Source organism: Ranitomeya variabilis, chromosome 1 (genome assembly GCF_051348905.1).
Source record: "Ranitomeya variabilis isolate aRanVar5 chromosome 1, aRanVar5.hap1, whole genome shotgun sequence".
Taxonomy (NCBI): Eukaryota; Metazoa; Chordata; class Amphibia; order Anura; family Dendrobatidae; genus Ranitomeya; species Ranitomeya variabilis.
This window is the reverse complement of record NC_135232.1, coordinates 207,295,806-207,313,863: the sequence shown is the minus strand read 5'-3', so window position 1 is coordinate 207,313,863 and position 18,058 is coordinate 207,295,806. Positions and strand designations below refer to the sequence as shown.

Sequence of the window (18,058 nt, the reverse complement as noted above, 5' to 3'; positions counted from 1 at the left end):
CTGTCTGCCACCGGCAGAGGATAAAGTAACCCAGCCGGCCGTTGTCAAGGAGACTTATTTTTGGCGCAGGAGACACACGCCCGAACATAGTCTCCGACGTCACGGGCCATATGCGGCAACCAGTACGTCCTCGCCAACAGCTCAGATGTCCTCTTGGTCCCAAAATGTCCACCCACCCTGGATGAATGAGCCCAAGAGAACCTCCGGTTGCAAATTAGTAGGTACAAAAGTCTTGCCCAGGGGGCAGCAAAACCGGAGCCACGGTTCTCAGGCTCTCAGAAGGAACAATAAGCCGAGGCTCCTCTTCCTCCTTCTCAGAAGACACAACGGAGCGAGAGAGAGCGTCAGCACGAATGTTCTTCTCCCCAGAGAGATAATGGAGGGTGAAATGGAACTGGGAGAATAAGGACCATCTGGCCTGGTGAGAATTTAGCCGCTGAGCTGTTTGTAAGTACACCAAATTTTTGTGGTCGGTGAAGACTTGGAAGGGAAAGCGAGCCCCTTCCAGGAGGTGTCTCCACTAAGAGAAAGCCAACTTCATAGCTAGCAACTCCCTGTCCCTGATGGAATAATTCCTCTCTGTTGGTGTGAAGGTCTTGGAAAACCACATACAGATGCGACCACAAATAGCAAGCTCATAACATGAAGTGATACTAGCGCATGGCCGTGCGGCCATGCAAACCTTTTATAGCTGCAGCAGCTTCAGGACCTTCCTAGAGGACCAATGGAAGCTGCTACAATGCCAGAGCAACTTCAGGACCTTTCTAGAGGACCAATGGGAGCTGCAACAGTACCTGAGCATGTGACCCCTGACCTCCAATGAGAGGTCTTACCTTGGGCATGCTCAGAAGGGAAAAAGCAGGACTTAGTCCCAGAGACGTCTGCTCGCCGCTGACCAGTACTGGCTACAATGGCTGAGCCTGGGAAAGCAGCAGAAACCATCCGCACAGCACCAGGCTGGGACCGACGTCTCCGCTGAGCAGGCTCCACTGTGGCTGGAGAAGAATGGGAGACCGCAGTGGAGGTGGTTCAAGATTCCCCCTGTGCAGAGGCAGGAACTCGACCCCTAACACACACAGCTTCATATGTTGCATACACTACACACGCCAGTCCTCCTCTGACCAGTTCCCGTGGGTGTCCTGCACCGCTGTATCACAATCTCTTTACTCACACAGCTTTTACTCGCAACTCCATTGGTTTGCGGCCACTAAACACGCTGGTCCTCCTCTGGGTGGCGGCAGCGCTATTAGCTGTGGATGCCAGGTGCCTCAGCTCCCTTGGCTGTTTGGCTCCACTCTGTCCTGTGTCACCGCACATCGACAAAGCCCCGCAGAGCCTCTTGCTGTCCTCCAAACACCAGCCAGACATTGACTCTGACCCTATAAACATAAGGATGAATGACCTCGGGGAGATCAAAACATCCAACACCGCGGAGACACCATCACGTGTTTCTCAACGCAGTGATCCAGAACACTGCCCCCATCCCTTATGGGAAATTGACTCTGACCCTGACACACTCATACCCTTTACTGCAGGGTTTTTAACAAACAAAACTGTGGCTTCATGCCACATGGAAAACCCGGACCGGAAATTAAACTGACTGCACCATTAACATACTGCAGTCAGTTTCATAACACAAAACCCAGAGCAGGTTTTCCCTAAATCTGTCTTGGACAAACAGTATGTCCAAGACTAACCTTATTTATTATTATATTTAACCTGCATTGCAGTCACCGTTACGCCCATGACAGCCATGCACACCTATGAACTTCACAGGTCTCCATGCACAACCTGGGGAGAACACACAGCGACCCCTACCTGTGACATCGGTCACTGCTTCACCATTGCAATTACAGCTACACCTGCGACTGCAATACTCCCTCATGACCTCACTACGCCTCCGTGTCCATTCTGGGGAGCACAAACAGCGCCCCCTAGATGTAACATGGGGAGCACAAACAGCACCCCCTAGATGTAACAGAGGAAACTGCCTCGCATATCCTCCCCCCCGTTCATACCTGTGGGGTTGAAAACTTGTTACCCCGTATGGGCGAGAAACAGGGCATCCGCACGACCATGTGACATCTCCGCCCGACACCGCACTGAGAAACCAAAGTAGGGACCAGAACCATCGATCCGAAGCATGCATCCCTCCCCTTTGTGTTTCTCCTCCATACTTCATTACGGGACCACCCACCACGCCATTCTCCGTTGAAGACGACATGCTCACTTTCATGTTTTACAGTAGGTTTGGGCCGGTTTTGGGTGGTCTCAACCTTGTTTATTTTGGGTTCACTAACCCCGCATCTCATCCTGTCAGGTTTTCCCTAAATCTGTCTTGTACACACAGTATGTCCAAGACTAACCTTATTTATTATTATATTTGACCTGCATTGCAGTCACCGCTATGCCCGTGACAGCCATGCACACTATGGACTTCACACGTCTCCATGCACAACCTGGGGAGAACACACAGTGACCCCTACCTGTGACATCGGTCACTGCTTCACCATTGCAATCACAGCTACACCTGCGACTGCAAAACCCCCTCATGGCCTCACTACACCTCCGTGCGCATTCTGTGGAGCACAAACAGTGCCCCCTATCTGTAACAGGGGTCACTGCCTCACAAAGCATTTTTCACACTGACACTGATGCACCCTAAGCCTGCAGGAAAGCTTGAATTTCTTTGGAACTTGATTTGGGCTGCTTCTTCGCCAACCGGACTATCATGTGTCAAGTTTTCTCTGCCGTCCACGGACATTAGCTACAGTGCCATGGGTTGTAAACCTGTTAATTGTGTTGTGCACGGTGGATAAAGGAACATCAAGATCTCTGGAGATGGACTTGTAACTTTGAGATTGTTGATATTTTTCAACAATTTTGGTTCTCAACGCCTCAGTTTTCTTCTCTTTCTGTTCTTCATGCTTAGTGTGGCACACACAGACACACAATGCAAATATTGAGTCAATTTCTCACCTTTTATCTGGCTTGAGGTGTGCTTTTGTTTTTCATATTGCCCACACCTATTACTTGTCACATGTGAGTTTTAACAAGCATCACGTGCTTGAAGCAAAGTTGTTTACCCAAAATCTTGGAAAGGTGCCAACAATTTTGTCTGGCCCATTTTTGGGGTTGTGTATGAAATATGTCAAGTTTGCCGGTTTTTTTCTCTTTTTTAGTGTTGCTCCAATACACACACAGGAAATAAACAAAACATGTGTAATGCAATAATTTTCTTGGAGAAATACTTCATTTTCTGGAACAATTTCAATAGTGCCAATACTTTCGGCCATGACTGTAGCTGAACGTTCGTTTGGCAGACAGCTTTCTCTCCCGATTCTACCAATAATAATTTAACCTGTACTTGTAAAAAGGTTAAAGGGTATATACCTATTTTCAACCAATCTAAAATAAAAATGAGGTGCCTTTGCACATAGCTCTAATTTAAATACAATCCCAATTTTCTGTTTGCAGATCCTGTGCAGACCTATTGATCTCTGTGGTAACAAACGACAAACAATCCCTATGCAGTCTTTAGCTGTTTTTACACTCAATGATAATCATGAAAAAGTGTTCTTAAGATAGCTCGTTCACGATAATTTTTCATTGTGAACAGGCTGCCAATCACCAGATGAAGGCGCAAAATACTTGGTCATTGGGTGAAATGATGTTGTATGCGGTGCAAAACATTATCATTCTCGGCAGCACTTCATCCTGTGTAAACAGGACTCACACTGCTAAGAACTATGGCAGCCAATTTGCACTTAGTGATCTGTCATAGATTACTAAGTGTGCATAATTTACAGCGGTGTGCATAATTTACAGCGGTGTGCCTGTGTAAACAGGCTCTTAAACGACTACCAATCTTTAAAAGTTTATAGGCCTGTGTAAACTGACCCATAGCCTGTAGTCATACTACTATGTATGTACTATGTATGTATGTATGTACTATGTATGATACTATGTATCAAGTAAATGTTATGAAGCAGAGGGCACAGCGTGACTGTGAGTTCAGAGTATAAGTTTGGTTTATAGTGTAGTACTCTGGAATAACAGAGATCTATCTAACAAATGTAGATCAAATAGTTATTGCATTTCTTGAGGGTAGCAATAAAAAAAACTCATTGCAGAGGGATGACTCTTATATGTTTCAAGGGGTCATCTCGACATGTTTAATGGTTAAAATTGCAAAGTGCTAGTGAAATCGAGCAACTTTCTATTTACTTTATTATTTACTTGTTATTAAAGGGAACCTGTCACCAGGTTTAGTCAATATAAGATGCAGCCACTGCCTTTCAGGGCTGATATACAGCATTCTATAATGTATGCTGTGCAGGCGTATTTTGTCTGCACTGTTGAGGGCAGAGCAAAGTACTGCAGTGCGCAGGCGCTGGGCCTCTCTGACCTTTCCCGCCGCCTGCGCACTGCAGTACTTTGCATATAAGTACGCCTGCGCAGAAGCGCGATGCTGAGCAGACTGTGTGGATGATGCAGGGACGCGTCATCCACGCGAACCAAGAAGGAGGACGGCATCGCAAGAAAATGGGAGACAGCGGACCAAAAAGAGGGACACTCCTCGGACCGGACCGCCCATCAGCTGGGTATAATAAAAGATATTTTTCTTTTCTTCCAGGTCGGATTGGGGGCAGATATACAGCATTATAGAATGTGGTATATAAGCCCTGAAAGGCGATGACCACATCTCATATCGCCCAAACCCGGTGACAGATTCCATTTAAATCACCTCTCCTTTCTCAAGACTGGAGGGATTTTTAAGTCTATAGTTTACTTGTTGCCTAGGTTGAGAGCTACCTCTGCAGTACATAAGAGATGGCTGTTTCCTAGGCAAGGAGCGCAGTGCTTGCAAGCTCTTTGCTATATATTATTTATAATATTACAACTATTCTGGAGCATGTTTCTTAGAAATCTACTATAGACCATTTCTTTGTTATTCCTACTAGAAATTGTGTGCAAACACACGGTTTGATACAATTCAAGCTGTGCTCCCAGTGATATACTGTATCGAGAAACACCTATTTTGAGAAAGGGAATACTACACTTTATACATACAGTGGTTTGCAAAAGTATTCACCCCCTTTGGATTTTTACCTATTTTGCTACACTACATCTGTTTAAACATTTTTATAATCTGATTTGTGTGCGATGCATCAGTATAACATAGTCTAAGCTGGTGAAGTGATCCGAGAAAAATATAGGCAGAAATGAAATTTATGGGATCAAATAACTACAAATTGGCATGTGCATATGTATTCAGTCCTTTTGCTATAAAGCCTCTAAAAATGTCTGGTGCAAGCAATTACCTTCATAAGTCACTTGCTTAGTGAAAGGAAGTCCACCTGTGTGCAATCTAAGTGTCACCTGGTCTGTCAGGATAGACACACCTTTTCTGAAAGGCCACAGAGGCTGCAACACCATTAAGCAAGAGGCACCACTAACCAAACATCATGAAGACCAAGGAGATCTCCAAACAAGTCAGGGACAAAATTGTTGAGAAGAACAAGTCAGGGTTGGGTTACTAAAAAAATATCCCAATCTCTGATGATTCCCCAGAGCGCCATCAAATCTATTACTATCAAATTGGAAGAACATCGTACCACAACAAACCTGCCAAGAGAGGGTCGCCGAGCAAAACTCTCAGCCAGACAAGGAGGGCGTTAATCAGAGAGGTTGCACAGACACCAAAGGTAACCCTGAAGGAGCAGCGGAGTTCCTAAGCAGAGACAGGAGTATCTGTCCATACGACCACAATAAGCCATACGCTCTATAGAGGTGGCCTTTATGGAAGAGTGAGAAGAAAAAAGCCTTTACTTACTCACAGAAATTGTAAAGCTCATTTTGAGTTTGTGAAAAGACATGTGTGAGACTCCCCAAATGTATGGAGGAAGGTGCTGTGGTCAGATAAGACCAATATCTAACTTTTTGGCCACCAAGGTAAATGCTATGTCTGGCACCAAATCAACAAAGCTCATTACCCCAAGAACACCATGCTCATAGTGAAACATGGTGGTGGTAGCATCATGCTGTGGGCATGTTTTTCGTCAGCAGGGACAGGGAAAATGGTCTGAGTTGAGGGGCAGACGGATGGATACTAGCTAAATACTGGAATATTCTTGAGCAAAACCTGTTTCAGTCTGTCAGTGATTTGAAACTTTGCAGGAAGCTCACCTTTTAACAAGACAATGACCCATAACAAACAGCTCAAGCAACACTCGAGTGGAAGGGGAAATGTGTAAATGTCTTGATTGGCCTACTCAAAGCCCAGACCTTAACCCAATTGAGAATCTGTGGTCTGACTCCAAGATTGCTGTTCAACTGGGGAAACCACCTAACCTGATGGAGATGGAGCAGTTTTGCCTTGAGCAATGGGCAAAAATCCCAGCGGCAAGATGTGGAAAGCTCATAGAGACTTATCCAGAGTGACTTGCCAATCATCAATGGTTATGCACATTGACGTTTTCAGTTATTTTGTCTTATTTGTTTGCTTCACAATAAAAAGAAAGACAAATGTTCACAGTTGTAGGCATGTTCTTTACATGAACTGATGTAAACGATCCAAAAAATAATAAAGCTCCAGGTTGTGAGCTAGCAACACGAAAAATGCAAAGGGGTGAATATTTTCACAAGCCCCTGTACATTTCTAGCAGGATTCACAGAGGAATGGTACAGCACAAGAAAATGTTCTTGATTTCCTTTTTTATGCAGAATAAAAATATTAAATCTAAAATCCGAGAAGAGGTAACAGGTCCTCTTTTAAAGTGCAGTAATTTTGCAATTAATTGGTGATTTTTCTAATCTTGTGCTGCCTGCTCTATTATTCAATAAAAGAGAAGCCCCAGATTCGTGATACTTACTTTATTACTTATTAACTAAAGTGGCCAGAGATAACCCTAACACCCTCCAAAACGGCCCGGGATTCAGGCATGCAGGATGGATACCACAACTCTCCGCAGCCCTTCTTGCAGTGAACGAGTGAGATCTTACTTTTTGCATTAACCCAGTGCTGCCACATACTTTACTAAGCTGTTACTAATCAGGAGTACAGTCCAGGGTCAGCTGTAGCTGATTGGACACCAGCATCATGTGTCACAACCCCACATCACAGCCTCGGGGAGAGACACCGCTGGAATGGCGCTGGCCCAAGAAGAGAGTATAGGCTTTATTATTTTATCAGGGCTGAACATTAAGTTTAAGAAGGGGTTATCCTAGTAGTGGACAACCCCTTTAAGCAAAGTACGGAGCAGAACAGCATGGTTTCTACATTACTGAGCACTGCAGTTTATCTTCCATTCAATCCTGTTAGTAGGTCTTCAATATCTTAGTCCTAAATAAGCAGTTTAATACCGGGAGCATGTTCTGACCAGTAGTTCACCAGCACTTTAGACAATTTAAAAATAAGGATTAGCTGCTCACTTTAGATCATACCGTTTTAGAGCTCATGAAGCTTAAACTACCACTCCAGCATTTTGTCACGTCGCCATCTTGTAACTGACCGGAAGTCAGAGATATGGATCACAAGCTCTCAGTGTAAGTCTATGGAGCTTCATTCTGGCCACACTCTGGATTTCATTGTCTTGCATTGAATTGTGACTTCTGGATCACCCAGCAAACACTGGAGCGATCCAGCAGGTCACAAACTGCAGAAGATGACTGGAGCGGTGCAGACAGCAGATGAAGATAGCGGCGGGTAAGTAAAAGGCTAGGGGCAGGGAACTTAGATTAGTGGCACCACTCCTGCAATCAAAAACACTGGAGTGGTGCTTTAAAAAAGGTAAATGACTAAGTAAAGATCTATTAAATGTATTTGTATGCACAGAGGTCTAAGGGGTAAGGTTTCTCCTTGTGGAGAAGGTAAGGAGGCTGTTTCGCCGTGCAATGCTCCTCTGGGAAACTTAATATGCAAATTGCCTCTTCAGAGAGGAAGAGGACTTGAACTATATAGCGCCACCTGTTGGAAGCAGCGATCCTACAAGTCTCTATTGACCCTTTAATGAGCCTTGAACTGTGACTTCGGACAGTCCAGAGCCTCTCACCTAGCCAAATCAGTTCACACACCTTGCACTGACAAGAGGCAATAGCCCGAAATACCGTGTCTACAAATTGAGATACTGATTTGACTTTTGTCCTAAGTCACATTTCACAGCTCATTAAAGGGCCAATAGTGACTTGTAGGATCGCTGCTTCCAACAGGTGGCGCTATAGAGTTCAAGTCCTCTTTCTCTCTGAAGAGGCCATTTGCATATCTGTAAGCACAGACTTTCCTTTTACTATAGTATATTGAGCACTATGTCAGCATCTGCTGTGGGGGACACTTAGAAGCTATTCATGCATTTTACAAAACTAAGGTGTGACTACTCGGGACCCCGATTGTACAGAGAAAAATAACCAAAGAACTTCACTGTTTCTATCTGCAAAGTGCAACACCAGCCACCATTTTTGTAGAAAACTACAGAATAGCCCTACAGAATGCAAGTAGGAAATAAAAGGGCAACATTACTGATAATACTGGGAACTCTGCAGTTAATAATCGCCCATGGTTCATGCGGTCCAGATCAAAATCTGCCTGTCTCATATCATTCTCTCAAAGTCTTTGGACATCTTATAACAAAACTATCTAAAAGAAAAACTGTCTTTGTTGCCCATAGCAACCAATCAGAGCTCAGCTTTAATTTCTTAAACAGGTCTGGTTCAATGAAAGATGCTATGTGATTGGTTGTATGGGAAAAATAAACTGATTTTCTTCTAAACCGTTTTAATTCAATCTCCCCTTATGTTTTTAGAGCCAAGAAAACTTGTAGCTATTGAAAACCGTTCATTAACTTAAAAAGAATGAAAGGGCTTTAAGATTTTGTTATAGTTTACTGAGATAAGCATAGCACGTGATTACATCTAGCAATACATATCAGTAACAGAACATTTCTACTGACTGTGGTGATATTGTCCTCCTTTTTAGTTTATATCCAGCGTACTCAAGAAGGTGCACGCATATAGGTCCTGTACAGGTGCAAGACTGCAGTCCCAAGACCAGTGCTGGTGGACCAAAGACATTTTACAGGAAAGTGTTGACACATACAAGGCAGTGAGTTAGATGGTTGTCTGTGATGAGGTTTTACATTCAAGCTGCTCCAGCAAATAATTCCCCCATTTTCTCTAAAATTAGCTGATTTTCTGCAATTAGCGAGACATTTCCCATATAATATTACATGGCGGCCATTCAGGTGAATGACTGGTCATGCTCAAATTTTCCAGAGGGACACTTAGGGTGCGTGTCCCTAGTCTGGATTACATCCGGATTAGCTGCAAATTGAACGCTGCGTACTACCGCAGCGTTCAACCCGCAGTGTCCAGATGTTACCGCATAGTGGAGGGGATATTATGAAATCCCGTCTCCACTATGCGTGCGAACACGCACCCGGCGGCCCTGCATTTACGGACATGCGGCGCGTCTTTTTAGAACGCAGCATGTCTGTTTACCTCGCGGCAACGCTCCGTCGCCGCAAAGTAAATAATAGGGCCCTATGTGTGGGGTGCGGAGATTCCGGATGTGTGCAATGAACACATTTGGAATCACCGCTCGTACAGAAGGGGGCGGAGCGTTGGGCGGAGCGGGTTTTCTGCTCCGTCCAAAGCGCCGTGAATCCGGACAGTGGACACGCACCCTTATTGGTTAGGCTGTCTGCCCAATATGAGTTTTTGTTGAGTTTTATGTGACTATTTTTCCCACTGCATCAGATGCAGAAAATCTGCAGGTAAAAAACGTATAAACATGTATGTAATGTGCACATAAAGTTTTGTCAAAGAACAAATACCAGGAAGTATCAAAACCAAAGCAGCTTTATTTAAAGCATGACATACCAACAAGAGCCAAAAACGAGATAACATCCATCCAAAAAAAAACATTCAAAAACACAAGTAACCTATTTTACCAGGTGCAGAAATGCACATCAAAAAGTCACCAAAAGCTGATGGTGGGAATGAAGCCTTAGGGTACGCTCACACGGGCGTACGTTCTCTCATGCGAAAGAATCAAGACGATTATACTAATGACACTCGGCTCAAACTGTGTCAGAGTCTGAGTGTGATCTGATTGTCTCGCATGAGAGAATCCCATCACAGGTACGAAGATGGAGAATGTAATTTCTCCATCATTTCCATTGCTGCTGTGCGCGTACATTGTACTCTACTGGGATGACATCTGAGTGCAGTCCGATGTTTCACACGCACCCATAGACTTGTATGGCTGCACGTCATCTGAGTTTTGGAGCCACTCACAGCATGCTGAGATTGTTCTCTTATGTTGAATCAGCATGAAAAAATAATCGCAGATTTGCACTACCCCATAGTATAACACTGGGCCAACAGCTATCTGATAAAACATCTCATACGATTCGGCCATGTTAGACGCCAGTGTGAGCAAGCCCTTAAGGAGAGACTAATGTATGTTATCCATATTCTGCAACAGGGCAAATGGACGTGACTTATCATCATGAGACAATAACTTAACCTTATTACTTACGTTTATTACAGTACCAGAGATAGAAGATGCCTCAAACTTAATTTTAGAGTTTTTATACAAACTGACAATCCATAATTGGATGTTACCTTGCTCAGAGCAAATGGCTCGCCAGTGGACAGAAAGATTCTCTGGTGGCTCTTAGCTCAGCACCAGTGGACAGAAAGATTCTCTGGTGGCTCTTAGCTCAGCACCAGTGGACAGAAAGATTCTCTGGTGGGTCCGAGCTCAGCACCAGTGGACAGAAAGATTCTCTGGTGGGTCCGAGCTCAGTACCAGTGGACATGTAGATACTCTGGTGGGTCCGAGCTCAGCACCAGTGGACAGAAAGATTCTCTGGTGGGTCCGAGCTCAGCACCAGTGGACATGTAGATACTCTGGTGGGTCCGAGCTCAGCACCAGTGGACATGTAGATACTCTGGTGGGTCCGAGCTCAGCACCAGTGGACAGAAAGATTCTCTGGTGGGTCTGAGCTCAGCACCAGTGGACAGAAAGATTCTCTGGTGGGTCCGAGCTCAGCACCAGTGGACATGTAGATACTCTGGTGGCTCTTAGCTCAGTGCTAGTGGACAGAAAGATTCTCTGGTGGGTCCGAGCTCAGCACCAGTAGACAGAAAGATTCTCTGGTGAGTCCGAGCTCAGCACCAGTGGACATGTAGATACTCTGGTGGCTCTTAGCTCATCACCAGTGGACAGAAAGATTCTCTGGTGGGTCCGAGCTCAGCACCAGTGGACAGAAAGATTCTCTGGTGGGTCCGAGCTCAGCACCAGTGGACAGAAAGATTCTCTGGTGGGTCCGAGCTCAGCACCAGTGGACAGAAAGATTCTCTGGTGGGTCCGAGCTCAGCACCAGTGGACATGTAGATACTCTGGTGGCTCTTAGCTCAGCGCTAGTGGACAGAAAGATTCTCTGGTGGGTCCGAGCTCAGCACCAGTGGACAGAAAGATTCTCTGGTGGGTCCGAGCTCAGCACCAGTGGACAGAAAGATTCTCTGGTGGGTCTGAGCTCAGCACCAGTGGAGAGAAAGATTCTCTGGTGGGTCCGAGCTCAGACATAATATCAGTGTTCTGCCACAAAAGGATCTAGGAGGTCGAGCAGTTTATGATGGATTGAGATAGTCCAGGAAGAGACTAGATCAAGTCAGTCCATTCCCTGAATAAATTCTGCCCTCAACTTTTTATTACCCAAAACACAAACTTCCATACACAATACATTACACCTGAAACAAATGTCCATGTTTTTTTCTGGACATGGAATTATTAGGGTACGTGCCCATGATCAGGAACTGCTACAGGTTTGATGCTGTGTACTTATGCAGTGTCCAACCCTCAGCGTCCAGATGTTACAGCATAGTGGAGGGATTTCTAGAACTCCCAAGTACACTATGTGTCCATAGTTACCTGTGGATCTCTTGCTGACACTGACATGAGGTGCGTCTTTCCAGACCGCAGCATGAAAAAAACCAAAAGCACATAACTACGGAATCCTAGACTACAAAAACCTACATAACTACCTATTAGGGACTATAGGGAATTTGTAGGGCCATCAGGGCCAGCCTTCGTGGAGCGGGGGCGCCAACCGCAGTAACTTAGGGTGCCAACCTCCGCAAATAGGTAGTGGACAGGAGTAGGGTATTTGATAGGGGTCAGTTATTCCCCATGTTGGTTATATATTCAATTTTCATCATTTTGTCCTCAATTTTAGAACTGTGTGGTTTTAACTTTATACATTAAAAGTTATATTTTAGGAATCCTTGTGGTTTGGTTCAGACCGCAGCATGTCAATTTCTCGTTACGGCTACGCTAGTCTCCGCAACATAAATTACATCAATGGAATGTATTGGACGCGGTGAATCGTGAACACATGCCGGTAAACCTGCGTTCAACAGACGGCAGCGTTTTGGATGTAGCAAACATGTGTTGGGTACAAAGCGCTGCTACTTCCGGATCGTGGGCACCCGGCCTAAGACATGACTTAGAACAAAATCTCATTTGGGGTGAAAGATATTCAAGAGTTTCAGTGCCATGTTTCTTCTATAAAGCAAAGCTTAAAATCACAGAATAAGAACATAAAAACCCTGCTTGTAAGAATTACAAATGTTACATCATTTTTATTACAGTAAATATATACACATTATGCTCTAGGCCTCTACGCCATGGAAGATGCCGTGCCCAAGCAGAAACCATGCTGTACATCCAGGTGTAAGGCACTACGACTAATCCGGACAGAATACAGGCACCCTTTCTTTCTAGTGTAAGAGTCTATACAACGGACACCTTCCTAACCGAGGCCACCATTCTGTCATTTAGAGTCCACTGCGTTTAACCATTACAGTGCCAGGTATTTTGTCCCAATGATTAATAACAGAATTATTTCATCTCAATCTAAATTTCACTTTTGATGGGAGACCCTGAGAATGAGCCGAGACTGAACTCAATGGCATTTAGTTGGACGGGGGATCTTGGAGAATCCATTGTTCTAAAAAGTAACAATTGCAGGAACCGATTACACTATTCTGCTTACTAGAGTCGACGTATGACAAGAAATCAATAATGGGAAAGCCAAATGGAGGGCCTGGTTGGGCCAAGTGTGTGCATGCCTGGGTATGTGCCTGCTGCAGTACCCCCTGTGCACCAGGGATAAGCCATGCACCATTGTACACTGCAGAATACAATCCTTCTGGCAGATAAGTGGAATAATGCATGTGTGAGGTGTGGGTTGGGGAAGATGAAGGCGCTGGGGGTGCACAGGAGCACTGCACAGGCTCTCGCACAGGAGCACCGCACAGGCTCTCACACAGGAGCACCGCACAGGCTCTCACACGGGAGCACCGCACAGGCTCTCACACAGGAGCACCGCACAGGCTCTCACACAGGAGCACCGCACAGGCTCTCACACAGGAGCACCGCACAGGCTCTCACACAGGAGCACCGCACAGGCTCTCACACAGGAGCACCGCACAGGCTCTCACACGGGAGCACCGCACAGGCTCTCACACAGGAGCACCGCACAGGCTCTCGCACAGGAGCACCGCACAGGCTCTCCAAAGGAGCACCGCACAGGCTCTCACACGGGAGCACCGCACAGGCTCTCACACGGGAGCACCGCACAGGCTCTCACACGGGAGCACCGCACAGGCTCTCACACAGGAGCACCGCACAGGCTCTCACACAGGAGCACCGCACAGGCTCTCACACGGGAGCACCGCACAGGCTCTCACACAGGAGCACCGCACAGGCTCTCACACAGGAGCACCGCACAGGCTCTCACACAGGAGCACCGCACAGGCTCTCGCACAGGAGCACCGCACAGGCTCTCACACAGGAGCACCGCACAGGCTCTCACACGGGAGCACCGCACAGGCTCTCACACGGGAGCACCGCACAGGCTCTCACACGGGAGCACCGCACAGGCTCTCACACCGCACAGGCTCTCACACAGGAGCACCGCACAGGCTCTCACACCGCACAGGCTCTCACACGGGAGCACCGCACAGGCTCTCACACGGGAGCACCGCACAGGCTCTCACACGGGAGCACCGCACAGGCTCTCACACGGGAGCACCGCACAGGCTCTCACACGGGAGCACCGCACAGGCTCTCACACGGGAGCACCGCACAGGCTCTCACACCGCACAGGCTCTCACACAGGAGCACCGCACAGGCTCTCACACGGGAGCACCGCACAGGCTCTCACACGGGAGCACCGCACAGGCTCTCACACGGGAGCACCGCACAGGCTCTCACACGGGAGCACCGCACAGGCTTTCACACAGGAGCACCGCACAGGCTCTCGCACAGGAGCACCGCACAGGCTCTCCCAGAGGAGCACCGCACAGGCTCTCACACGGGAGCACCGCACAGGCTCTCGTACAGGAGCACCGCACAGGCTCTCACACAGGAGCACCGCACAGGCTCTCGTACAGGAGCACCGCACAGGTTCTCACACAGGAGCACCGCACAGGCTCTCACACAGGAGCACCGCACAGGCTCTCACACAGGAGCACCGCACAGGCTCTCACACAGGAGCACCGCACAGGCTCTCGCACGGGAGCACCGCACAGGCTCTCACACGGGAGCACCGCACAGGCTCTCACACGGGAGCACCGCACAGGCTCTCGCACGGGAGCACCGCACAGGCTCTCGCACGGGAGAACCGCACAGGCTCTCGCACGGGAGCACCGCACAGGCTCTCACACGGGAGCACCGCACAGGCTCTCACACCGCACAGGCTCTCACACAGGAGCACCGCACAGGCTCTCACACAGGAGCACCGCACAGGCTCTCACACAGGAGCACCGCACAGGCTCTCACACGGGAGCACCGCACAGGCTCTCACACAGGAGCACCGCACAGGCTCTCGCACAGGAGCACCGCACAGGCTCTCGCACCGCACAGGCTCTCACACAGGAGCACCGCACAGGCTCTCACACGGGAGCACCGCACAGGCTCTCACACGGGAGCACCGCACAGGCTCTCACACAGGAGCACCGCACAGGCTCTCGCACAGGAGCACCGCACAGGCTCTCACACCGCACAGGCTCTCACACAGGAGCACCGCACAGGCTCTCACACAGGAGCACCGCACAGGCTCTCGCACAGGAGCACCGCACAGGCTCTCACACCGCACAGGCTCTCGTACAGGAGCACCGCACAGGCTCTCACACCGCACAGGCTCTCACACAGGAGCACCGCACAGGCTCTCACACCGCACAGGCTCTCACACAGGAGCACCGCACAGGCTCTCACACAGGAGCACCGCACAGGCTCTCACACAGGAGCACCGCACAGGCTCTCACACAGGAGCACCGCACAGGCTCTCACACAGGAGCACCGCACAGGCTCTCGCACAGGAGCACCGCACAGGCTCTCACACCGCACAGGCTCTCGTACAGGAGCACCGCACAGGCTCTCACACCGCACAGGCTCTCACACAGGAGCACCGCACAGGCTCTCACACCGCACAGGCTCTCACACAGGAGCACCGCACAGGCTCTCACACAGGAGCACCGCACAGGCTCTCACACAGGAGCACCGCACAGGCTCTCGTACAGGAGCACCGCACAGGCTCTCACACCGCACAGGCTCTCGTACAGGAGCACCGCACAGGCTCTCACACCGCACAGGCTCTCACACAGGAGCACCGCACAGGCTCTCACACCGCACAGGCTCTCACACAGGAGCACCGCACAGGCTCTCACACAGGAGCACCGCACAGGCTCTCACACAGGAGCACCGCACAGGCTCTCGCACAGGAGCACCGCACAGGCTCTCGCACGGGAGCACCGCACAGGCTCTCACACCGCACAGGCTCTCACACAGGAGCACCACACAGGCTCTCACACCGCACAGGCTCTCACACAGGAGCACCTTTGCGACCACCTGCAGAATGCGCAGGCTCACTCCGTTTCACTGCAGCAGCTTAATTTATGGCACTGCACACCAAGCTGGGGATATAAACAAACCCACTGGCAGCCTGAGAGATAGGGGGATGGGTGCAAATAAAAGAGAAACTCTGCGACTAGCAGCAGCAGCACCCTGCAAGGCTCCCATTGTCACAGGCACGGCAGTGGCCCCGGCGCCGCTGGTCTCCTACCTCCAGGGTCCTGATCTCCTTCTGTGTCAGGTCGTTGGAGGTGGCACACTTGGTCCGGAGCCCCTCCAGGTTGGAGATGCTGATGTCTATCATGTTCTGGACCAACTCGCACTGCTGCAGGGCTTTCTGCAAACTCAGGGGCTGATCGTCGCTGCCGGGCACATTTTCTTCATCCATCTCTCTCCCCTCAGCGCTGCGATCACCCTCTTCTGCCCACCCTCCCTCCCCCCCGAAATCAGCGTAATAAAGAGAGAACTGAGCCTTGCGTTCTCCCCGCGGTGTAACCTTCTCCCACTGGTGCACCCCACCCTCCCCGGTGCTGCCTCCCACTACCCCAGGCTCGGCTCAGCACAGGTGCACGGAGAGGGCAGCATCCACCGCCTCCATTAGCGCCTCCAGCCCAGAGATGCTGGATCACAGGCGCACCAGGCAGCGGTGCTGATGCTGCCAGCAGGCAAGAAAGGCAGCGAGAAATGTGGCGTGCGTGGTGCCCAGGCTCCGTGTGCGGAGAGGAGGAATCTGGGCAGCAGCAGCAGGCAGCCGCATCGGGAGCAGCCCTGTATGAGGAGCTCACTACTCCAGGTGGCGGCCCTCAGGGTGACTGCTGCACGGAGCTGCTGCCGGTGCCTGCCGCTGCTGCTGCATCCCCTCCTGCCCCTCTCTGCACCGACATCTTGCCTGTCAATCAAGTGCCCTGGCCGCGGATGGGAGGAGGGGGCGGAGTCCGAGAGAGGAGCATGCACGCGCACCTGACAGGAGCAGCCTCACTGCTGTGTAGGTGAGCGCCATCGCCCCAGGGGAGAGCCATATCCCGACAGGCTGCTGGCACATATGCAGATATTCTCTCTAAACTTGGACTGGGTTTGTTGTTGTTTTTTAAACTAGATCATTTTCTTTTTTTCCACCATTAGCCTCCTTCACGAGTCCTTATAATACACGATAAATAACATGAAATATCAGTGTCATCGGTGTTTTCCGTTTTTCCATCCATGAGTCCATTTTCCTATCTGTGTGTCCGTTTTTCCATCAGTGTCGTCAGTGTTTTTCCGTATGGAAATAAATGACAAAGCTTCCCTATACTTTGACCACCGACACTGCTGCCATCCGTGTGCTGTACTTGTGTCTCACGGACCCACAGACTTGTATTGGCCCTTGTCATCCGTGCTGCCGGAAAGACACGGACATGTTTGCAGCCCCATAGGCTATCATGGGTACATGTGGGATCCGTGAAGCATGCAATGACACGTACTGGAAACACGCCCGTGTGATGGAGGCCTTACTTACACACCTTGTATATGTGACTGGCGGTAACGGTCAGGATCCTGAGGGCAGCTGATTTTCCCAGGAAGCAAAGGCCAGCCAGACATTTACCCTCTAATACATAAATGGCCAAAATCTGTCAGAGATGCTGCTTGTTAGTTAATGGGCAATGGATGGTCCACACCTATGAGAGAATGATCGGGTTCAAATTCTGGGAGCCCTACTTGACCACCTTTTATAGGGGACAACTTATCACCTATCCACAAGGTACATAAGTTGCTGATCACTGGGACCCCCTTTGGTCACAAAAACAGGGAACTCGAATGATATGAGCTCAGCCAGGCAGGGAGACGCTGGTGAGGAGCTGCCTGTATCTCAGGATCTGTCAGATCTACATGGACCTTCTCATACTGATTGTTGCACTTTACTTGAAATAAAGATACCCATAGTTACATGAAAGATAGCCGCACCGCCGAGTCTGACGGGACAGGACAGCCATCCAATGTGACGGTAGATATTGGGGGAGAGAATAGGGAGTTGGACACAATATTATTATTTTCCTATTAGTCTGGCAGCAGCTTTCTCCTCTCTCCAGCCAAGCGCTCATGTGTATGTGGAAATCAGGAGATAGCTTCATTCAGTCGGCTAAATGGACGATGATGTATGGC

General features: G+C 48.9%; 1 protein-coding gene across 2 annotated transcripts in view; it reads right to left on the bottom strand.

Moving 5' to 3' along the window:
- KSR2 (kinase suppressor of ras 2) overlaps nt 1-16,829 on the bottom strand; it is a 788,417-nt gene extending 771,588 nt beyond the window's left edge. For both annotated transcript variants that reach the window (XM_077292285.1, XM_077292289.1), the window contains exon 1: nt 16,131-16,829. In XM_077292285.1, the coding sequence (XP_077148400.1) occupies nt 16,131-16,307 (177 nt within the window). In that variant the 5' untranslated portion in view covers nt 16,308-16,829. The remainder of the gene's footprint in view (nt 1-16,130) is intronic.
- Nucleotides 16,830-18,058: the final 1,229 nt, after the last annotated feature.